At 38.1% G+C, this 24,754-nt stretch overlaps 1 protein-coding gene and 1 pseudogene across 1 annotated transcript in view; one reads left to right on the top strand and one right to left on the bottom strand.

Annotated features, from left to right (window-relative positions):
* USP10 (ubiquitin specific peptidase 10) overlaps positions 1–24,754 on the top strand; it is a 61,268-nt gene that overhangs the window by 16,192 nt on the left and 20,322 nt on the right. The window contains exons 2-4 of the mRNA XM_087827166.1: positions 6,849–6,917; positions 14,845–14,905; positions 18,903–19,943. Coding sequence (XP_087683292.1) covers positions 6,849–6,917; positions 14,845–14,905; positions 18,903–19,943 — 1,171 coding nt within the window. The remainder of the gene's footprint in view (positions 1–6,848; positions 6,918–14,844; positions 14,906–18,902; positions 19,944–24,754) is intronic.
* On the bottom strand, positions 5,011–5,381 carry LOC148091018 (large ribosomal subunit protein eL31 pseudogene; annotated as a pseudogene).

The following is a 24,754-nucleotide window of genomic DNA, read 5'->3' as shown; positions in this document are numbered from 1 at the left end:
TCAAAACAGTTTTTTAGTCCTTAACGTTTCTCATACCCAAAATTCAGTTTCCTTGGGTCAGGAAACCAGGGAGGAGAAGACTGTATTTTTCCTCAGTTTCTTTTTAACTGTGACTTGATTCTGTCATTTCACCCTGTGAGGCTTGACTTTGGGTCTGTACATGGGAATTGTTCCTGAATATGGGGTCGTAGTTGTCCGGCTGCCTTGGAACCCGTGAAGTACAATGCACATGTAGCACATGTGTATTGATCACTGCCTTTGTATCTTATTTTTTACCTTAGAGGCTGATCTATTTCCATGAGTCCTTTTGAAGGCAGAGAACAATTGATTTGGTGGCACCCTACAAATGAATTCATGCTTCTGGAGATGAAGTTTTGGAAGCTTGACTGAAGGCTCAGCATGCTGTACTCCAGCGCCCCCTGGTGCCATGCTGTAGTGGTTGTCCTCCATTGCTGCTTTGCAGAAAGTGGTGTTTCCTGTGGCCCTTAGATCTGTGGAGAACATGCCGGGAAATGGGAAACATCTCTCCTTCTCCTCACCTTCCTTGGGCTGAAAATCTTCGCTTTCCCTTTAGCACAAAACTGGTATTTCCAGCTTTGTCCAGCCCTTTCCCCAGGGCTTACAGACCTAGGCCCTCTAACAAGTTGATCTCCCATCTCCTCCAGAAGATGAAACCCAGCTCAGCTACTCCCAGGGGCTGTGCTTCAGTGAGGTGTCTTGTTTCCATCCTTACTAGGTTGTGGGCGTGCCCCCTTTTTCCTGAAGTATTTCTTGTACATATATTTTTCATGTTCTCCCTAGAAAGGATTAGAAAATAATCAGACACGAGAACAGTGGGAGTTCTGAAAGCCTGAGCTGGGGTCAGTTGGAAATGAGGGGTAACTGAGCTTTTTTCCTGGTAGTGGTGAAGAGCCGCTGTGCCTCCCAGGCTCACTTCCTTAAGGGGAATGGAGAGGCTGGAAGGCCTTGTGGTGTGTCCCCCTGACTGCAGGCCTTCCCTGTGGGTGTCATAGCAGCTGGGAAAGGAGCACTTGATGTAGCTTTCTTGGCTCCATTACTCATCTACCACTGGTGGAGGTTGCTTAAAACCTAGGGCAGTTTCCAGTTTTCCTTATTTACTGTATTTGGTATTCGATAGAGCTACTAGAAGAGTAGAGTTATTCACAACAACATGAACATTTCAGTAATGTGGTGTGGCTGACAGAGTGTCAGGCACTTCTTTGTCTTATCCTCACAGTACCCATTTATTGAGCATCTGTATGTGCTGCACCGTGCGCCGGGCTTGGAAATGCACTTACTTGTTCCTACTGGTTAGTCTCCTGTGCAAACTTAATTGTCCTGTGCTTTATCTCACTCAGCTCTTACAGGACACACTAATTCATGTGGTCAGTGGCATTTTCTTCCCCACTGATTACAAATCCTATGAAATCAGGCACAGAATAATTTTTATCTTTAAATTTTTTACCCAAACAATATTTTTCCCCTAAAATCAACTTTAAAATATATTAATTCTCCAGAGCAGGGGTAGGGAATGCTCGCCAACGCCTCATCAAAGAGAAGCAGTTCTAGTCATCACATTAGGGGTGAGTTAATTAAATGTTTGACCAAATATAGCAGGCTAATTTTTAAGTTGATAATTTCATATGGCCCTTGAATGATGTTATAAATATCCAAATGGCCCTTGTCATAAAAAAGGTTCCCCACCCCTGCTCTAGAGGAAGAAGAATGTTTCATGCTTACATAGAAAGAGAAAGGTTTTCCTCAACTGTTAGCAGCTTTAGCTTTAAACAAAAACCTCATTATTTGCAAATAATTTCAAATATACAAAAGTTGCAAAAAATAAAAATACTACAAGTACACCCCTCCCTCCAGTTTCTTCAGTGGACATATGGATAATACTCGTTCTACAGGAAATAGAAATTCTAACCAAAACTCCTCAGGGTGGTGAGCACCTTACAGAGATGCTAATAATTGTTGGTACCAGCTTCTTAGCAATCCCCTCTGTTGTCTCATCATAACATTGAAATGACTCTTTTATATTGGTGCAGGATAAGAACTGCTCACTTTCAGAAACGCATTTTAGGGATTGAAAAGAAATCTGAATGTGGCAAGAGGATGTGATTCATGTATATTTTGGTGGAATTATTTTGTGATATATGTGAGCCAGTGTTAAAGGGAATTACTTTGGAGTTTAAAATGGCTCTGGTTAGCCATTTGTCAAGTGTTAAATGATATTTTAGCATTGCTTAGTTGATAACAGTTGCTTATGGTGTCTTTGGATTAAATTTTTTCATCAAGTCCTAATCTTTTGTCAGTGAAGCTTTTGAAGTTAACACAGGTACAAACTTACAACTTCTCTGCAAAATGGGTATATTTGAATAGTTGTACAATGATTTCTGTTGTTTACATTGACTTTTTACAATTAATTTTTTGAATAGATAAGGTATTTCTATGATTCAGAACTAAAAACTCTGGAAGATATACACTAAGAGCTCTCACTCCCTGCCTCATTGCCTTCACTCGGTTTCCCCGCAGCTCTGCATAGGTAGAGTTACATTCCCTTTGTGGTTCCCTTTCCAGTATCTCTTTATGCAAACACAAATAGCTATTTCTATTTTCCTTTCTTTTTTACCCCAAAAATGTTTTCTTTATTTAAGAGTATCTTGGAAGTTTCTCCTTACTCATACACAAAGTGCGTCCTCATTTTCCCCCAGTGAATTTTTAATCAGATTGAAGTTGGGTATCTGTGGAGAAATTAATTGACATGAAGTTGTAATAAAGGTACATTTAAAATCTATAGCAGACTTTTTCAAATAATATTTTAAAAATGAATCAAATAAAAATAGTATAATTGAAAATAGTAGGAAAGGAGTTTCCCTGGAACCTTTCTAAGTATCCTGACTGTTGGCTGTGAGGCTGCCCCCAGCCAGCTAGTGCAGGAGGCTGTTTCCTCCTCTTCTCCCTTTTTCCTGGCAACATTGTATAAAGCTGTTTGGCATTTTAGTTCTCTTAATTTTAAGATCTCTTTAAAAGACTTTAGACTGGATATGAACTCGAATGAGAAAGTGTGCTTAGAAGTACGATTTAAATGAACATTTCATTTTTGTTTAATTTTCAGGCTTTCCAGGAAGAAAATTTACCTAAAGAAAATAACCCTACTATCTTGTAGAACATTTTGGTTATCACCCTTATATGTCTTTCCCACATCCTGAATTAAAGTACACATGGTTCTTATTCATGAGAGAAGATAAACTGGAGATCTTTTACCAGACTATTTCTACTCTTTATGTTAAATAAAACAGTGTGATTCTAGTTTAGTAATTCTTAGTTGAGTTTTTAAATTTAGTAATTTAAACTTGGTAATTTTCTGACTACCGTGAACACTTCTTATTTTCTAATAGGTCCTTTCTCATGGTAGTCTGTGCTTACTTTATCTGCCAGGATCTCTTTAAGGATACAAATGAGAATTTTTATAAGTTCTCTTCTGTTTTTTGTGTTGCTGTATTTACTCATCCCTCCACCCCCTTCATTTTTAATACTAATTCTCTATTGCTGTTGATTTTTCCTTCACTTGTCTCTGGTGTCTATTTTTTCTTTTTTTATAATATGTTTTTATTGATTTCAGAGAGAGGAAGGGAGAGGGAGAGAACTAGAAACATCATTGATGAGAGAGAATCATCAGTCAGCTGCCTCCTGCACGCCCACCACCGGGGAGGGAGTCCATGACTCGGGCACATGCCCTGACTGGGAATCGAACCGTGACCTCCAGGTTCCTGGGTCGATACTGGACCACTGAGCCACACCAGCTGGGCTGGTGTCTATTCCTATATGAGGACTGAAATCAGTATTTTAATACCCAGGTGTGCGTTTCCTTGGCAATTAAGGTCACTTTCTCCAACAGGCTTCCCCTGTGATGAATGTTTTCATCAACCAAAAAGTTCCCTAGTGCCTCTCTGTAATCAGTCCTTCCCCAGACCTTGACAACCATTGGTTTGTTTTCTATTGCTCTAGAATGTTATATAAGTGCAGTCATACAACATGTAGCCTTTTAAGTGTGGCTTCTTTCACTTAGTATGAGCTTTTGAGTCATTGAGTAGTATTTCATTGCAGAGGTGTACCACATCTACCTTTTGATGGACATTTGGGTTGTTTCCAGTTTTTGGAGATTATGAATAGAGCTGCTATAATCAGTATACAGTTTTGTGTTGTTTTGTGGACTTAGGTCTTCATTTCTCTTGGGTAAGATCCTAGGAGTGCTGAGGTCATACAGTAAGTAACTTTATAAGAAACTGACAAACTCTTTTCCAAATCGACTGTACCATTCTGCATCTGTATCAGCCATTAAGAGAGTTCCAGTTGCTCCACATCCTTATCAGCATTTGGTATTGTCAGGAATATTTTTTCCCAGTCTGTGGCTTGTGTTTTCATTTTCTCGTGAGTCAATTTTGAGGTTTATATTTAGACTTAAAGATCTCTGATTGCAGTAGGACCATAAAGGAATGTCAGTCAGCCTGGCCAGGAGTGGCTCAGTGGTTGACCGTCGACCTAGGATCCAGGCAATCGGGGTTCGATTCCCAGCCAGGGCACATGCCCAGGTTGCGGGATCGATCCCCAGTCGGAGGTTGTGCAAGAGGCAGCCGATCAATGACTCTCATCACTGATGTTTCTCTCTCTCTCCTTCTCCTTTCCTCTGTTTGAAATCAATAAAGATATATTTTTTTAAAAAAAAGGAATGTCAAGTCAACAGTGTCATTTCTTTATATACATTTCACCTCTACCTTTCTACTGCTTTGTTTTCACATGAACATACCTTTCCCTTCCATTGTTTGGTATTGTGCCTGAGTGAAATTAACATAAGTTTTCCACCAATGGTGAAGATGTCAGAGCTCTCAGAGCTCATAGTGAAAGTATTTCAGGAGATTATTTCTAAATTGTTGTGGGACTCTGCTTATTTTCACCATTACTTTTTTTGTGTGTGTGGCAGTTATATGACTTTTTGACAATCAGCAGTTAGCTCTCATCTACATTAACTGTTTGTAGATTTTTGAAAGTGGTGACAGGTACGTAGGTAACCAATGTATAGAGCTTGTTTGGTGGATTTTCATTATATTTACATTTTTTGGACAGCCACACCTGGGTATGGTATGGGACATTCCTTATTCCTTTGGCCTAGACAGCTTTGTTAAGCCCGGTGTCAATGCCCACATTGGAGCTCCTATTTCTCACACGGCAAACTTCTGGATCTGTTTGAGTGCCCAAGGGTCATGCATCTTGAAACTCACTTCCTGGGTGCACTTGTGAATGTTGATGATATGTTCTCTGGTCACTATCTCGTTGATGGCAGAACGGCCCTTCTTTTTGACACTCTTTGTGGGAGCCATCCTGCTGGGCCTAGGTTGGAAAGGAAAAGCTTCACAGCATCACTTCCAGTGCACGGTTTCTTTGTGGACTTTTGCATGTAAATGTAAATTATATCAAGACGTTTTTGTTTTTTAATATATATTTACAATTTCAGTAGCTACTGCAAAAGAGCCATCCGGAAATGTTTCCCCCAGAATATCAATGCATTCTTATCAACTGGCTGTGGGAGTTAGTTGTTATTTATTCACATTTACAGTAGTAATGGGTAAACATCCGTCCACATAATATTTGGTTACTGGTTATTTTTGAATCACATGCTTGTAAATTTCCCTGCAAGTTACTAGACTGTCAGCTCCATTATAGCAGAGGAACCACAATTCTGTTTTACCATTTTTATTCCCATTACCGATCATGGTACATAGCACTCAGTAGGTGCTAAATAGTTATCAATTGAATGAATGATTAGTGAGTGATTGTTCTTTGTAAAAATCTAGTCACATTGATTTTTGTCAGTGATTTATTTCTTGAAGCTCCAGGGAGAATAAGAATTGCCAGGCACTTGTTAAACTTGCTTCCATGCAGTTTAACCATTTGTTTTTCCAGAAATTCACATTCAGAATTCTGTGCAGTGGGAGTTCACAACTAGGTTTGTGTCTATCAAATAATATGTTTGTGCATCAGGTTTCAGTGCACTTTTGTTGTTGTTAATCCTCACCTGAGTATATTTTTTCCATTGATTTTTAGAGAGAGTGGAGGGGAGGGAGGAAAAAGGAGAAAGGGGGTGGGGCATCTATGTGAGAGAGACATATCGATTGCTTTTCTCCGGAACTCACCCTGACCAAGCCAGGGTTTAACCTGCAACCCAGGTATATGCCCTTGACTGGAAATAGAACCTGTGACCCTTCGGTGCTCAGGCCTACGCTCTAACCACTGAGCAATACCAGCCAGGGCTCAATGCACTTTTAAGATAAACATTACATACATATTTTTAAAGATAATTCATTAAGATCATTAGTATTACCCTTTTTTTTTTTTGTTTGGATTTTCCTCTCGTCCTGTTTGAACCACATTTTCTGCTTTTCTTTAGTATGTATGGCAGAGAAAACTGAAATGGAAGTAGTGACATGAGTCAGCAGAAAGGTAAATGGAACAACTGGAAATGTTTGTGAATCAAAAAATTCTCCTGCAAACAAGACTCTGCTTATGAGTTTGGTGTACAAAATTGACTGTTTCAAAATAAGCTTAACAATTTCAGTGTTCTTGGACAGTTTTGTAGAAAAGGCTAAGTAGTATTTTCTTGTTTGTAACTGGGAAAATATGACACCTAGAAATCTCACTTTACAGACCTTTGATTTGTTTAATTGAGAAAGGACCTTGGGGATTCTAGCTCAAATATTTCATAGGATTGTTTTAATATATAGTGTTTTTTTCTGAAACTATATAATTTGTATAGTTTATGTGATCAAAGATTCTCTCTTTTTTTCCAGTATATTTTTGGAGATTTTAGCCCTGATGAATTCAATCAGTTCTTTGTGACTCCTCGCTCTTCAGTTGAGGTAAGACAGAACTTTGTTTTATTGAGTATATGTGTGGATATAGTTAATGGTTATGCTTTAGTTTTGATTTTTTATTTTTTAAAAATATTATTTATTTATTTATTTAAAAGGTATCTTTATTGATTTCAGAGAGAGTAAAGGAGAGGGAGAGAGAGAGAGATAGAAACATCAATGATGAGAGAGTCATTGATCGAGCCCACAACCCGGGCATGTGCCCTGACCGGGAATCGAACCCTGATCGCCTGGATCCTAGGTCGATGCTCAACCACTGAGCCACGTCAGGCTGGGCTAGTTCTGATTTTTTAATTTATGCTTTTTCATAAGGAATTCCAATGTACAGAAAAGTGCAGAAACTGATATGGTAAATGCCTGAACCCACCAACCAGATTTGACTAATACTAACATTTAACTATATTTATAAATAGCAAAACATTACAGATACAGTTGCAACTTCCATTATATACCCCTCTTTCATCTCATTCCCCCTTTCCCAGAAATAACAGTTCTGCTGAAATTGGTAAGTATTGTTTTATGACTGTGGTTTTTACCATTTACTACATGTGTATATTAACACATAGTACATTGTATCATTTTATGTGAAATGACACATAAACATTTCATACTATATTGATCATTTTATAGTTTATTTTAAGCTAATGTTCTTTAGGTTTATCTATGCCGATATATTTTGTTCTTGTTCTTTGATTTTAATTGCTGAATACCATTGATTAAACACACCACAGTTTACCCTTTTTCCTGTTGAGGACCATTTTAGTCTTTAGTTCTTTTACTATTACAAAAATGTTGCAATAAACATATATGTCATGTCTTCTCATGCTCATCTGGGTTTCTCCAGGGTATATATTCTAGGAATGAAACTGCTGGGTTATGCAAGGGATAAACATCTTTAGTTTTACTAGAGAATGCTTATCTGCTCTCTAAGTGGTGTGTTTTTTAAAAAAATATATATCTTTATTGATTTCAGAGAGAGGAAAGGAGAAGGAGAGAGGAAGACAGAAACATCAATGATGAGTCATTGATCGGCTGCCTCCTGCACCCCCCTGACTGGGGATTCAGCCCACAACCCACCCGGGCATGTACCCTGACTGGGAATCGAATCCCAATCGCCTGGATCTTAGGTCCACGCTCAACCGCTGAGCCATGTCCAGCCGGGCGCTAACTGGTTTTAACATCAGCAGTGCTTGAGACTCCTATGACATTTAAAAACAAACAAAAAAAATCTTGCCCTAGCTGGTTTGGCTCAGTGGTTAGAACACTGGCCCTCCGATTGAAGGGTCCCAGGTTCAATTTCTGCCAATGGTACTTACCTTGGTTGTAGGCTCTGTTGCAGCCTCGATCCCCCAATCAGTTGATATGTCTCTCTCACCCCCCCCCACCCCTCCGAAGAACAATAGAAAAAATACTGCCCGGCCAGGCGTGGCTCAGCGGTTGATCGTCGACCTAGGATCCAGGCGATCAGAGTTCAATTCCCGGTCAGGGCACATGCCCAGGTTGTGGGCTCGATCAATGACTCTCTCATCATTGATGTTTCTATCTCTCCCTCTCCCTCTCCCTCCCTCTTTCTGAAATCAATAAAGATATATTTAAAAAAAATAAAAAAAAATATCCTCGGGTGAGGATTAAAAAAGAAGAAAATTTAAAAAAACAAAATCTTGCCTAATTTTCAGTATAGGCATACTTAAAATTTTTGTTAATTTAATGGGTTATAAGTAGATTGTCAGTTTTAATTTGCATTTCCCAGATTGCAAACCGTTGAGCACTGTTTCATTATTTTCATGTCTGTTGGCGATATATATTGCCACTCCTGTGAATTTCCCGACCTCTATCCATTGTCCGTATTTTTTATCAAATGATTTGTCTTTTCTTACTGACTTTCAGGATTAATAATCTTTGGTTTTGCATATTAACAGGTATCTCTTCCTAGCATGAGGGCTTTTAAACTTCGTATGTGATGCACTTTTTTTTTTTGCTGGGTAATGGAAACACCCTTTTCACTTTAATGTCAAATATATTGACTGTTTGGTTTTTAAAAAACACCTTTAAGAAAATTTTTTCTTCCCTAAGGTATAAAGACATTTGTTTTCTTCTAAAAGCCTTAGGTTTTTGTTTTTACTTTAGTATGTAATACAACTGAAATTGAATTGATTTTTGTATGTGTGTGGGGGTGGGATCTAATAACCCTATGGCAGTAGAAGTGGTCCCAGCACCATTACTGAGAGCTTGGCCCTTAGGTGTGATACTGCTGTGTCAGGTCGCGTCTCCATATATGCTTGGTTGATTCTGGGTCCCCTGTTCTGTGGGCCTTTTGCTTTATTTCCGTATCAATATCATATGTTTTAATTGCTGCAACTTTATCATTGGTCTCGCACACCTTCTTACAAGTTATTTTGGTTCTCCTTCATTCTTAGCTCTTCCTTAGGAATTTATGATCAGCATCTCAAAAGTTCCATGAAAAATCCTATTGAAATTTCAATTAGAATTGCATTAAAATTGTGGATTAATTTGTAGGAGAATTAACATCTTTATGATAATTTTTCTAAACATGATTGTGGCATATTTCTCCATTCAGGTCTCCTTTTATGTTCACTCTTTATGTGATTAATGGTTTTTGTTTTAGTTTAATAAAAACTTACCTGGAACATTTTTTCAGATTTATATTTTAAATATAAAAACCTTTGAAATTGCATTGAAAAGGAAAACTGAGGGAGAAGTAAGTATACAGCATATCAAGTAAAATCTTATTTAACTTTTGTTGTTGTTAATCCTCACCCTAGGATATTTTTTCCATTGATTTTTAGGAAGAGTGGAAGAGAAGGGGGTGGAGATGGGGAGAGAGAGAGAGAAAGAGAAAGAAAGAAACATCGATGTGAGAGGGACACGTCGATTGGTTGCCTCCCACAAGAGCCAGGGATGGAACCTGCAACCCAGGCACATACCCTTGACTGGAAATCGAACCTGAGACCCTTCCATTCACAGGCCGACTCTCCAACCACTAAGCCACACTGGGCCAGGGCCCCTTTGATAACTTTTAATGAAACCTAACTAGCCTTTTAGAGCCCTTAATTTTTTTAGAGTTATGGAGGTATGATTAAATGAGAACATACTGAAAGCATTATTTAAGCTTAGAGATGTAAGAAAGATTTGTTAGTCATATTCTTTTTAATTTAGAAAAAAGAAAGAAAATAAAATACCAGGTTTCATTTTAGAAAATGAGTCAATATAGTTCAGTGCTGTCTCCATCTCTTGTAGTCATTGATGTTGACAGTTAAGATTTTAAGGAACCTAAGGATATGAGCCACGATATAGTGAAAGCTAAATTCTATGTTATATTTCCTAAAGCAATACAATGTACCTATGCATTTTAGAATTCTGTAGCATTTAAGGGTTGAATATGTGTTTTCTGATAAGAGTTCATTAGGAAAAACATAATCGGATCCCATATTCCCCAAGCGTTAGTATTAATTGAGGTTCTATTCTATATACTCTGCCAGCAATTCAACTTTTAAATAATTTCTGTCTGAATCACAGTAAAATATGGTGGTACTTGCCAGAACACCACAATCTAAAAATGCTCTTTGCAATTAAATTTTTAAAAAATGATAAAGTCCAACTTCTGTACTTCATGAAAGCTTTTCTCAGGTGTGTGCATATGTGTGAGGTTTGTGAGCGCCTGTTTGCAAGTTAGTGTGACAATAAAAACTTGGGTTTTCCTGGTGATATGAAAGTGGAAAATGTAGCATACTTCAAGTCTGAAGAGCTAAGTTCCTTTCTCACTTTCCCCCACAACCAGACTCTGTGGTCTTGGGCAATTTCCTCCATCTCATTGTTCCTTTTTTTCTTTTTCTCTTTTTTTTTAAAAAAAATATATATTGATTTCAGAGAGAGGAAAGGGGAGGGAGAGAAAGAGATAGAAGCATCAATGATGAAAGTCATTGATTGGCTGCCTCCTGCATGTCCCTGACTGGGGATGGAACCCCGATCGTCTGGATCCCAGGTCGACGCTCAACCGCTGAGCCACACCCGGCAGGGCTCATTGTTCCTTTTTAAAAAAAATTTGAAAATGGAGAATGCTTATTTACGTCACAGAAAAGTTGGGAAGTCATTAATAAATGGTGTAATACCTAGTGTGTAACAAATGTTGGTAGATATGAAGATTCTGATGGTAAAGGTATGTCAGACTTTTCTTTTAAATAGTTTATTGATTTTTAGAGAAGGGATGGGGGGGGAGAGAAACATCGATGTGTTAGTGAAACATCAATTCAGGACATCAATGCAGGACTGCCTCCTGCATACCCGCTACCAGGTATTTAGCCCACAACCAGGGCATGTGCCCTTGACCGGGAATCAAACTAGCAACCTGGTGCACAGGACTGTGCCCAGCCAACTGAGCCACACTGGCAAGGACTGTCAGACTTTTTATTTGCAGAAGTAATGGCTATGTCTCATCAAAATGAATTATAGTCAGAAATCTTAGTGTGTCTGGGCCTGTTTGGGGTTTTTCTTTTGAGCATTTATTGAATATGAGGGTAGGGTATGACAAGTGTTGTCTATCAAAATCACATGTGGCCCAGTAACCCACAAAAGGGAAATACAGGCTAATTAACCTGAATGAGCCAAGTTATTGTCCTCCATATATAATTATTACAATTCGGGGGTTTGGATTATAGTAATATAATAATATAGGACATTGACTGTTGAATGTGGTGATGTGTGGTTGGATCAGTGGGTGTGTGAGTGATGCTATCTCACTTCTGCATAATCGTTTGTTTGGCCTTTTATCTTGTAGGTAAAGTAATTGTACCTCTTACCTCCATTGTTCCTACCATGTGGCATAAATTAGAATCCAGACCAATTATTCCTCATACACTTTTTTGGCTATTAGGACCTTGGTGAAGCATTTTTTCCCCCTTTACTTGGGGCCAAGAAGTGAAAAACCAAATTTGAGAAATGTAGACTATAAAAACAATTTTATAAAAAATAAACAATTTATAAAACTATAAATGTTCAAGTATAAAAACATTCTTTCCACAAAAGCATCATTCCTCTTAGCTGAGAGTTTTTTGTCTCTCTGTATTTTCTTGTTTGAGAGCTTGCCTCTGGCAAAATAGGGTGGTCAGTAGTTTAACAGAATCAGAAGAAACAATTCAGCTCAGTGATGTTGAAGACATACCTTGGAGATGTTGCAGGTTCCCTTTCAGACTATTGCAACAAAGTGAATATTATAGTAAAAAGTGAGTCACACAAATTTTTTGGTTTCCCAGTGCATATAAAAGTTTACACTAGTCTGTTAAGTGTGTGGTAATATTGTCTAAAAAAACAAAGTACATACCTTAATTAAAAATACTTTATTGCTAAAAACTGCTAACCATTATTTGAGAGACTTCAGCAGGTAATAATCTTTTTGCTGGTGGAGGGTCTTGTCTTGATGTTGAGGTGTTTTCTTTGCAGTATCTGCGAAGAGCTTATGTAAAATGAAGTGCAGTAAAATGAGGCATGGCTATATAAACTTTTAAAGGTAACTGATATTTTTTCTAAAGCTGTGCTCCATTTTAGGAGCCAGGGTAACTTAAAAATGAATTTCTCCAACTGAAAAAAATACAGTCAGCTTATGAAAAACTATGTTTTGAACCCCAGTCATAATCATGTTATTGGTGTTCAAAATAGGGAGAGAATGCTAATTGTTCTTGAAACTTCCCAGACTCTCATCATTGAAGGCAACACATAGACCTCAACCAGCTACTGAATAACAAGCTCAGGGTAGGATAGTGCAGGCTGCAGGTGCACATGCCATGTGTGTGTGGTGTGTGTGTGTGATAGAATTAAGACAGTTATTCTCAGTGGTTTGGTGTCTTAATGAGATTCCAGAGGAGATATTTAGGGTTTGTGAGGATCTTTTAGCAGAACAAATGGTGGGAGCACCAAAAAGATTTTAAAACATTACCTTACCAAAGGTCCCAAGTTTTGTCTTCACAAGACTGTTAGCACTATTTCAGACTAAGATGATTTGACTGTATCTAATGTAACTAGATTTTGTTTTTTTTACATTGCTCAGTTTACCTTTGTGTGAAAGATTTTATGCTCTTGCATTGGTTTTTATATTTTGTGCTCTTACAAGTAGTCGTATAAAGAGGGAACTTTAATTACAATTTATTCTGCTGTGTATTTATTATACCCAGTTACCACAGACTGAAGGGCTTATGAGTGATGGAGCTTTTGTTGAATTAAAGGTACCATGTGCCTCTCGAGTAAAAAAAGAAACACACACACACACACACACTCACACACTTCTTCTGGGCCAGAACTAACTCCAGCATTCAGTAATTCCCACAGTTACACTCTAACCAGGTAAGTATATATATATCAAAATAAGTGTTTTAAACACACTAATAGAAAATGGCAGTATTGCTTTGGGGTCTGCTGGGTGGTGTCTTTCGGGATCCTGCTTCTGCCACTGAATGAGATTTTAAAATATGGGGAGACTAAAAAAGAAAAAGAAAAACTTTTAGTGACTTAAAATTGTATAAATTTCTGTCACCAGGGGGCACCCCAGTATTGTTGATAGGAAAAGAGAAAGCATTCTGTGTATGGGAATCTGCTCAACTTCTTTTGTGACTGCAGAGGAACATGACCCCGATTTGTGCCTTTCTCAAATGCACCTTTCTGCTCCCTATGTTTGCGCGAGTGGTAAATGCTGGAGCACATGGTGCAAGTGTTTGAATGGTGTGTGGAATGAATGGTCTTTGCACTTAAGGTGCAGAGCCAGTGTAGTGCTTCTCTGAATACAGAATACTTTCTCCTTTTGTGTCAGTGTGAAGAATAGTAGGGTGCCCCCGCATGGCGGAAATATGTGCAGTTATCAAATCCTGAAAGTGGTCAGTTGCTTTTGAATAGCACATTTTCTTAGCTTCTTATTTGTCATTAATTCTCTGGGGAGAGAACTTACTTGGTTACTTGGAGTGATAAGCTTTTATCTGATTATTGAATTGACTTGCTAAGAGTTAGCTGGAGAAATCAGCTGAGGAAGCCACATAAGCAATAGTTCTCAACAGTAATGGGCATAGGAATCACCTGGGTGCCTCTGAATACTGCAGACTCCAGGACCTCACGCAGGCATGGGGCCAATGCTGCAGTGAGCAGAGTTTGAAAAAAACCCTCTGTTTTGTGTTCTTTTGGTCTCCCTTCAGGTAACAATTATTTGTCTACTTCCCTTCCCATCTAAACTTCCTTATCTCAGACATACCCGTTTAGAACATTTCCAGCTCCTAGATATCATGGAATAGGTAGGAAGCAGAAAAATCTGATGTATTTATAATACCTTTCTGCTTTTTACAAAGAGGTCAGACACTTGCCAGTTTGTTTGATCTCTTCCAAACAACGAATGTGATTTCAGGCTGTTAATTTGGTTATTTAAAGCACTGTATTAAAAAGGGAGCCACGATTCCCAGACTTTTCTTTCCCAATGGGCTCTCTCCCCTCTCTGCCCATGGGCCTGGCCGTGCTGACATGTAGTGATAGTGAACAGGAAGTGCAGATGGTCACTAAGAGCCTTCTTTACCAGTGAACAAAGACAGGTGGCTGTGGTGTTCATGGGCAGTCACTATCATCTTGTGATACAAAAGGATATATCATAAGCATTTTATTGCAGCTGACTTGTCATTTGGAGTTTATTTTTTTGCCTCATTTTTGGCAAAATAACAATAAATAATTAAAAGCATTCCTATGGTATTTTTTTCTTAAATGAAGATGATTTAATTTTATTGTCTCTCCATGTGTGTTATGTTGGTAACAATGTCATGAGAAGAAGTTACATGGATAAAGAGTTTTAATGAAGTGTTGCTTTAATGAAGTAGCATGTGTTGGGTTTTAACATTTTGTTGACTTAAAATGTTTTTGATTCCCCATGCAGCTTCCTCCATACAATGGAACGGTTCTGTGTGGCACACAGGCTGCCGATGATCTACATGATGGTAAGCTTGTTCTCTCCTTTATTTCCCTGATGTAGATTCTGGCCATATGTGCTGGGTGGGCAGGGTACCTGCAAACAGTGTTTTCCTGTTTATTCATACTTTTTAAATAAACATTTCCTTATAGCTTGATGTTTTGGCTGTAAACTGTAGTAGATTTAATCACTGAACCACTTTGACTAATGAATTAAAGAGTTGACTCTGCTTCATAGTGTCAGACATTCAGGGTTTAGTTGAGGAAGTAGTTAGTTGTTCAGTTCCATTTTTTCCTCAGCAGTTCCCGTTGGCACAGATATGTTCATCATAGCCAGTCCTTTCTGTCAGAGTTCTGAAGCGGGCTTTCAGTCTGGGTACAGAGGCTGCTGGGCCCAAGCTGGTGAATCTCTTGAGTGTGTGTTCTTAGCACGGCCCAGAGGCAGCTTGAATCTCTTGTTCCTGCAGTTTTACATTTATGACCCCATCTGTCATGAATGCTTTTGGGAATTCAGGTAACTTCTTTTGTTTTGTTAATTCTTACCCAAGGATATTTTTCCATTGATTTTTTTTTTTTTTAAGAGGGAGTGGGAGGGGGAGAGACAGAGAGAGAAACATCAATGTGAGAAATACACATTGATTGGTTGCCTTCTGCACGTGCCCTGACCGGGACTGGGGATCGAACCTGTAACCAAGGTACGTGCCCTTGACTGGGAATCAAACCTGAGACCATTTAGTTCGTGGGCTGATATTATAACGACTGAGTCAAACTGGCTAGGGCTCTTTGCCTCCTGGTTTGTTACTTGTTTTTGGTCTCTGTCGCAGACAATGAGCTGATTCCTAGAGATGGTACTTGTTGAGATGCAATGATTTTGTATTAAGTGCCCAGTGTTTAAATAACAGTAGGGTCCTTTAGTTAATAATAGCAGGCTGCCACTGTACAGGTCAAATTTGTTTAGACCATTTTTCAGTTTGGGTTACGTCAAAGGCCCTGGCTGGCCTTGGAGAAACTGAAAGCTAGACCTTTTCTTTGAGAGCCAGGGATTTGGTTCCATGTTTTGTTAACATGGTCAGATCTGTGAAAGGGGTTTTAATTATAATTTAGGTTTAAATATAAACCTTGAAAAGACTATCTAAACTCTTTATAGTAAAATCAGAAAGTGAGTATATCTAAAATTATCAGTTTTATAAGAAACTGTGATATAGGAAATCATAAGGGAAAGAGCAGTTCTAATGATGGTTTAGGTTGAGAATAAAATAAATGAAGCTGGAGGGACTCAAAGGCCTTTGCCCTGCTGCCCAGCCTTTGGAGCAGCATTTTTATCTCTGTCAGATTTCTCTGTGTCTGTGTACTTTGCACATAGCGAGCATACTGCAGATGTTTACGCAGTGTTTTAAAATGTTTCATTATTTTTCCTTTCATATTACACCTATCTTTCTAGTTCAGTTAGTGGCCCCACCATCTTCCCAGTGGCACAGGCTAGAGATCAGAGACTTCGCTACGAGTGCTGCAGTGAGCAGACTTTGAGAAACACTGTGTGAGGATGTAATTGTCATATTTGAATTGGCTTGCTTTCTTCCAACAAACCCACAGCCTACCTGACCTGAGCATTGAGTTCCCATGTACCCATTATATTGATTGGGTTGTTCAAAGAATGAATTTGCAGGACTTCACCAGTCCTCCAGCCTGACAAATTGGGCTTTGTAAAGCTGACCTCTCTGCCTTGCAGTGCAGTGTACATGTGTGTCCATGTTGAGTGTTCCTGAGTAAGAAAAGGGACTGTTGCCCTGGCTGGGTGGCTCAGTTGGTTGGAGCATCGTCCCACCGAAAGGTTGCAAGTTCAGTTTCTGATCCGGGCACATACCTAGGTTGTGGGTTCCATCCCGGATTGGGTGTGTACAGGAGGCAGCCAATCAATGTTTCTCAGTTCCCCCCCTTCCTCTCTAAAATCAATTTTTAAAACATTCTCAGGTGAGGATTAAAAATTTAACAAAAGAAGGAATATGCCCTTTATGTCATATTCTAAATTCTCTACACCTGTGAAATTCCATATCGGAAAAAAAGAAAAGAAAGAACTGTCCTGGGTAGGAATCTGCCTCTTAGTGATATGATCAAACGCTACACTGGGTAAATATTTTGATAATAGCCATAGCATATTGTAATGGTTCCATTAATGTCACATCACTTTCTAGAATGTTTTATGGTGTGATGAGATTAAGAACTGAGATTTGGAAGGCACTGTGTGTATTGGAAATCCTCAAAATCTTGTACAAGATGCATGACACAATATACACCACAGTCTGCAAAAGGTGTAGTCTCCATGAGGGGAGTGTTCTTCACTTCTTTACATACGTCAGTTTTAGTCCATGTAGCATCATTGTCCCATCTGAACATCATAGAATAGGTGATGCCTATAAGCAAAGGGGCAGTTCACTTTTAGGTATAATAAACTAACTGCTCTTTGGTGATTCTTTTCAAAATAAGGTAGCAAAAAAATCAGTGCTCAGGGGCCAAAGGATTCAAATTGTCATATTAGTGGCTTTATATGTAAAGTTGCTGTAAGTGTAATTTTTTTCAGGAACTTTTTGTTGTTGTGCAGTTCTCCCCCCTCCCAATCCCAAGGAAGGGGTGTTTTATTAAAACAAATGAAGAATTAGCAGAATAGGCCCTTGCCCCTCACTAACTTGCACACAGCTTTCTCTTTGGGGCTTTTTCCTTCTATAAAAAGACTTCCATGGTAAAATATATTTAATTCTCTGTAATGGAACACAATTCTTTTGGTATTATTTTTTTTCCTTGAAATACATACCTTGAAAAAAAATTGGCCTCTTATGCTAGACTTGGAGAAGTCTTCAGTTATACACTAAAAATGAATTATAAGGCATGTATTCTTAACTTCAAAATTTATTTATAACTTTATTTTATCAGTTATAAGCTGACATTGATGCTTGGTGTCTGTTGAAAGACACAGTTGATTCTGAAACTCAACCTTAATTTCAGAGGTATGATATATGAAAAACATATCTTAGAATATCTAGATTGTTGTTAACTGGAAGGAAGTATTGAAGGCTTCCAAAGAGATTATTAAAAGTTCATGGCCTGACTTTATCTTTTGGTATTTTTAGAGGTACCTTCACCACTGATGGAGCTAATCCAGTATGAATTTATTTAATAGAAAATTTGCGTGCATTCATGCAAGGCTATTTTCAGACTTCAGTTAAGGTTGTCAGTGGAGGAGATCAGGAGATGGATAATTCGAAAAAGTGCTTCTGAAGTATACTTTTATATAGAGGTTTAATTCTTGGTGTAGTTTATACTTTTTGAATTACTAAATTATACTAACTGTAGAAGCCATATATTTATAGCAATTATTTTAAGTCTCTAAGTTTGTCGTCATGATTTTCTTTTATTTACTTATTTTTTTTAATCCTCACCTGAGGGCATGCTTAGACTTTATGGGGGGGGATGTTGTGAAGCCACCTTCGATGTGGAAGAGAAACATCTCAGTTACCTTTCCCAGGGATCAAACCTGCAACCCAGGTATGTGCCCTGACTGGGAATCGAACTTGCAACCTTTCTGTGCACAGAACGACACTCAACCATCTGAGCCATTCTGGCTGGGCGTGATTTTCTTTTAATTGTCTAAAAAGCTTATATGTTGCTCTCAGGCATAAAGAAAACTAGTAAAGTCAGATTTCATTGAGGGGTGTTTTTAGATAGGCAGAATATTATTTGCTTTATATTATAATTTTATTTTAATTTCTACCTTCTGAAAGTCTCCATTAGCGACGCTGAAAGTAGAAGGTACATGCAGGCTGTTTTTCATATCCCCAAATTAAATATAATTTTATAGTTGTTATTTTAGCAAATTAATTATTCAGAGAAATAAAATGTCAGCTTTGTTAATTAGAAGAAGACTATAGCGTTTCAGTTTTCAAAGAGAAAATAATTATTGATACTTTTATAGTTTGTATAGCTGTATTCTTAACTAATGGGATGTTTACTGGCTGTTTTCTTTCTAAATAGGACAAGAATATCAGAGAATCGAGTTTGGTGTTAATGAAGTAATTGAACCCAATGACACTTTGCAGAGAACTCCCAACTACAGTATTTCAAGCACATTGAATCCTCAGGCCCCTGAATTTATTCTTAGTTGCACAACTTCCAAAAAGACCCCCGATGACATAGATAAAGAAGCAAACTACAGCTCCATTGACTGCCAGTACTCAGGCTCTGCCCTTGATCTGGATGGCAGTTCCAATGCGGATGTGGAAGTTTTGGAAAATGATGGCGCCTCTGGTGGTCTTGGACAAAGGGAGCGTAAAAAGAAGAAAAAACGTCCACCTGGATATTACAGTTACTTGAAAGATGGCAGCGAGGGTAGTATTTCCACGGAAGCGCTGGTCAATGGCCATGCCAATCCAGCAGTCCTGAACAGCATAGGCACAGAGGATGTAGAGTTGATGGGCGACATGCCCTTGTTGGGGACACCCAGGACTTGTAGTAGCCCTCAGGACTCCACGGACTTCGTTAGTGACGCTGCGCCTGGTGGTTCTTTCCCCAGAGCCCTGGACAGCAATGCTAGGACTGCAGGGCAGCCTGAGGGCTGCCAGGGGCCTGACTTTGAACAGTCCTGCCTTCCTGCAGAGGCTGGCAGGGACAGCCTGTTGAGGACAGCTGTGGCTCACTCTTACATTGGGACTGATACTACTGAAAACCTTGGAGTTGCTAATGGACAAATACTTGAATCCTTGGGTGAGGTCTCAGCTGCCAACGGGGTGGAGTTGCACACTGTGGAAAGCATGGACTCGGACCCAGCTAAGGCTGAGAGCACTTCCCCTCCTGGAGATGCCCCGGCCTCTGTGGTGGGCACCACTCCCATCAGTCAGCCTAAGTCATGGGCCAGTCTTTTTCACGATTCTAAGCCCTCTTCCTCCTTGCCCGTGGCTTCTGTGGAAACTAAGTATTCCCCTCCTGCCACATCTCCCCTGATCTCTGAAAAGCAGGCTGAAGTCAAGGAAGGGCTTGTTCCAGTTTCAGAGGATCCTGTAGCCATAAAGATCGCAGGTATAGTTCAAAAGATACTGGTCGAAAGTGAAGAGGGGAGCAGATCTCATCACCTGTTGAGTGAGAAGTTTGAGACAGTCTGGGCTTATAAGCTGTGGTGATAGATGGTTACCCAGAGCAATAGTAGGTTACCCATGTGTTAATAGGAATTTCTGAAGAATGCCTGTGCCTTGCATGTTACCTAAAAGGAAAATAATATATAAGCAACATGGGAGGGGGTTGTCATACCTTTATGCTAAGTGAAAAACCTCTGTCTCTAAGTCTGTGTCTCTTACCAGCCCTTTTCTGTTGAAAATGACATTTCCATTTCTTGCCTTTTGATCCAGTACTTCTGTTCCATTGTGACTTGTGCTGTCTGTTACAACTATTGTACATCTTTGGTATAATTCCTGATTTGGACTCACTTTGCACTGTTTCTGTATTTTTTAAAATATAAAAAAGCACTTGAGGTTTTTCTTTTTAATGCCTATTGGGTTGAGTAAATGGGTTTTACTTAGTTTTAGCACATCAAAGTCAGCTCTTGACACGAAAAGAAAAATTAACAGTTTGACTCAAAGTTAAGGCTTTATTTTGAAGTGCTATGGCTCAAAAGTAGAACCAATTCACAATAAAAATATAAAGCTGCATACTTTACAGTTTTTTAAGTTAAAGTATAAAGTCAGAAATATAGAGGAGCATATATGTTTCATACCATGTTTAGTAGCCTACTCTTCAGATTCTTACCTCATTAGCCAAGATAAAATAAGCTGTCTTATTTAGGTTTTCTGTGATATTTTCTAATTGTACATTTTGAAGCACCTGACAGCACTGCCAGGAGGAGGAATGCAGTAGCAAGCTGTAAAACGTATACCCTTTTGTGAGTGGTCAGAATTCCATCAGATATAAAACAGTCTTTTGATGGCAGTAAGATGATAGCAAGCAATACTTTTTTTTTTTTTTAAGTGAGCATTTTATTTATACAAAATACATTATTTTGAATACTCTTGGTGTCTGCAGTTCTCTTAAAATGAGAAGATAATTGCCCTAGCCGGTTTAGTTCAATGGTTAGAGCGTCAGCCTGTGGACTGAAGGGCCCTGGGTTCAGTTGCGGCCAAGGGCACTTACCTTGGTTGCAGGCCCAATGCCCAGCCCTGGTTGGCACATGATCAAGAGGCAGCCAATCGCTGTGTCTCTCTCTCATCGATGTTTCTATTTCTCTCCCCCCTCCCCCCTTCACTCTCTCTGAAAAGCAATGGAAAAACTATCCTCAGGTGAAGATTAAAAAAAAAGAGAAGATAATTGATAAGCCAGTCATCATTTTGGACTTCATACCTATTTTTAACAATCGAGTGATTTTTTTTATTAGAGCTTTTAGAATGTGTTCATTACAAGGGAATGCTGTTACAGTCAGGATAAGACAGTATAAGTCTCTGTATAGATCATTTAGTTAAAAGGTTATTTTAACATACAATGAGAAATGCATGGTGGGATGCTTTTAAATTGTGCATTCTAAGTTGAAAATCTTGAAGGCATGGTAATTATACTTTTGTTCCTAAAAATTACTTCACAAAGGAGAACCTCCCAATCCTAAGAAATTTTCTAAGTATTTACAATAAGAAAGAAAAGCTTCATTTTAAATGTTTTAAAACATTCTAGTCATATGACTTAAATGTGGTTTGAGACATAGTTTGCTTTGTTCTTTGTATGTTAAAGTCTAATTAACCTGCTAAATCTAATGTTAACCTGCTTTGTAAAATACTGTGAATGTAGGAGTTCTTAGTGACTTGTATTAGCGGAGAGCATTGCTACAATCCAAGTAATTATTTTTGAATTGATGTACTGTATTCCCCCATCCGCTCCCACATTTATTTCCTTAATCCTATTTTGATTAGGCCAGTTACAAAGATGAATTAATTATCTGAGCAAAAGTTTGGTTTCTTTTAAAATACTTTATTTTTTTAGCCTGTTTATTGAACCTTAGAAATATAGAATGGGTTGCTGACAGTTTTCAATATTAGTTTCTGTAAGATAAGGCAGAAGATTCTAGTTATTGTTTGGAATTTTTTTCCCCTTTGTCATATTCTCCTACTTAGAGATTTACTTTATAAAAATGATTTAAAAAATATATTTAATTTGTTATGTCACATCCACTACCGTGAACTATCCGTCAGTGGACATGCTTTTAAGCGTAGGCTCACTTATTTTAAGCAGCACTTAACTGAAATTCTAGCTCCATTAAAAGATCTGTTGATTTTGGTTATCATAGCATTTACCCTATTTTAGCATCTTAATGGTTCTACTGAGAGAGTAATTTTTGTGTTTATCATTATACTTACTAGCTTTTGGGAAAAAGGAGAAGGGAGCAGTTCAGACATTGTCAACTGTTTTTTGAATTTGTAGAATAATGTCAATATCTACAGCCAGTTTTGGATCTCAGGTTCATTTATTTTGGATGTTAACATTTCTGGATCTTCAGCCCTGTCATTAAGCCTCTGCTTAAAGTGCCAGCTAATTTTTGTATAACCACAAGTGAAATACTAATTAGGATGACAGATGAACTTTAAAAAAAATACAAAAATCACTTACTTTAAGGCATTTCGAAGTGAAATACAACCACCTCTTGATTACTCGTAAACTGTTTATCCATTATATTAATGGGTTCTGCTCTCAATGTCTTGGTGGCAGGGCCATCATCATAGTGTAGGTTATTTGTTATCATTTTGTTTCATTGGCTGTTACTTAAATATAAACCCTATTTAAGAAGGAGATGGAAGGGAAGAACACTGCAACTGAAACACAGTAATGGAGAGAGCAACAAAATCATTACAAGTTGGATCTGCTTGGGAAAATGAATTTCTGTGTCCATAACCAAAAATTTATCCTATTACTGATCTTTGCTTTGGTGGTTTATAGATCATATTTATACTCCCCCCTCTTCCTGGGAAAATGATTTCTCAAATATTTTGCATTTTCTTTTCAAGTTCTCCAAAGTAGCGATAATGTAGCACTCCCTAAGCTAAAAAGAGGTATAGCACCTGTTGACAGGAGTCCACCCTTGTGGATTGAGAGTTCAATCCATATCTGATTCGATATGCATATGTCCTCACTGATATTTATGATATGTCTCTATTTTATAGACCTAAACTGAGATCCCTCTGCTTGATAAAACATAAGCTGATCTGTAATCAATGGATAGTGGTACATTTGGGTTACTTTGCTGTCCTCCACATGAGGAGGTAACCAAGATAACATATCTTCTTCCGAAGTGATATAATGAGAAAAACAAAAACACTTGGAGAATGTTCTGGACAATTAGGAAGGTGATAGAAAAGCAAGTCAGCATATCAAAATGTCAGTTATGGGCCAGTTATTGAATCAGTGAAAGTTCTGCACCTTGTGTTTTCATGGATTTTAAATGGTAGTATAACCTCTAAATCCTAATTTTAGGGAAACAAAATTTGATGTGTAAAATGTGTATAGTAATAATCATAGCTTATGTTGGCTTAAAAGTTTATACAGGTAGTATTGCCACTGAGTTTATAAATCATTTCATTTGGTATATTGCAACATGTGAGCTACTATTTATGTCTTAAAATACAAGAAAGAATATTAATCACTCAATTTTTCTGTATGTCAGTTTCATAAAGTTGATTTCATTAATTCAGCCATTTAGTGCTTGAGCTATTACAAAAGTGAAGGCATCAGTTTCAGTTTCTCATTTATGTGATGTGGAGCCACTCTGGCATTTTGTACCATTCCAATAACATTGTTTTAGGGAGACTCACCAACTCCTGTGAGAAAGGTGGATTAGGGAAGCCATCTTCCTAAAGTTGCTCTCTGAATGGATCTGAGTAGTAAAGTTACACCAACAATGGTGAATTGAAAAAGAGGAGAAAGTTTGTTATTATAGTACACCTGTGATTATTTGCCCTAAAAGAAGGAAAAAAAGCTTACCAACAGGTCTGACTTGGGACCACATGTCAGATTTACAGTTTCAACCTCAGGAAATAACCCTGCTTTCTCTCCTTTATGACTGTCTTTTCTGGTTTTGATTCTTTTCATTTTTATAATTATATTGCTTATTGTACTTTGGGCTAGGAATAAAATAGTAATAGAAATGGTGATACTGTTTTAAAAGGAACTTAAATAGAGCCAAGAGTTATGTGAAAAAATTAAAAGCAGTCTTCATGCTGGTTTGTCTGCAAGTCACGAATAATTGACTTGAATTATAGCAATAGGATTCATTCATTTTAACAGGATTCAATAATAGTGACGGGTGACTACAGGAATTAGAGTGGTCTTTGCGTCTGTACTATTTCACTAGGAGGGAGAAGAGGAGAAGCGCACCAACGAACTTCATCAGAAGTTAGTGTCTGGCTCAGTTTGGGGCTATTGAAATTGTTTGGGTGGGGGGAAGGCTCAATGTTACAAAAATGAATTTTTAAATTGTTTGGATATTTGGTTTTAAGAGAAAATCCTAGATAATTAATCTTAATTTTTTACAATCTTTCAACCCTTTTAAAATGGAACTTTATTAATATATATTGACAAAACTTAATTTTAAGGAATTTAAGCTAACATTTCTTCTTGGAGTACTGAAAATTGTTGGTTCTCTAAAACTCATCCATAAATTAATATTAGCTCTTTTATTTTCTAATAAGGATTATGGAGTGTCTGTAATGAGCTGACAACCCTGCTAGGTGTGTTCTATACGTGTTTTATATTATCACACAGTAGCCTGCCCATAGCTGATTGTGGTGTAGTCTCTGTTACAGGTGAGGAAGGAGTGAAGTCATCTGCTCCAGAGTGTAAAATGGATGAAGTGGCAGAGC

The sequence above is a fragment of the Miniopterus natalensis genome, chromosome 18 (assembly GCF_054644295.1).
Source record: "Miniopterus natalensis isolate mMinNat1 chromosome 18, mMinNat1.hap1, whole genome shotgun sequence".
Lineage (NCBI taxonomy): Eukaryota > Metazoa > Chordata > Mammalia > Chiroptera > Miniopteridae > Miniopterus > Miniopterus natalensis.
Note: the sequence above shows the minus strand (reverse complement) of the source record. Positions and strands in the feature narration are given on the sequence as shown.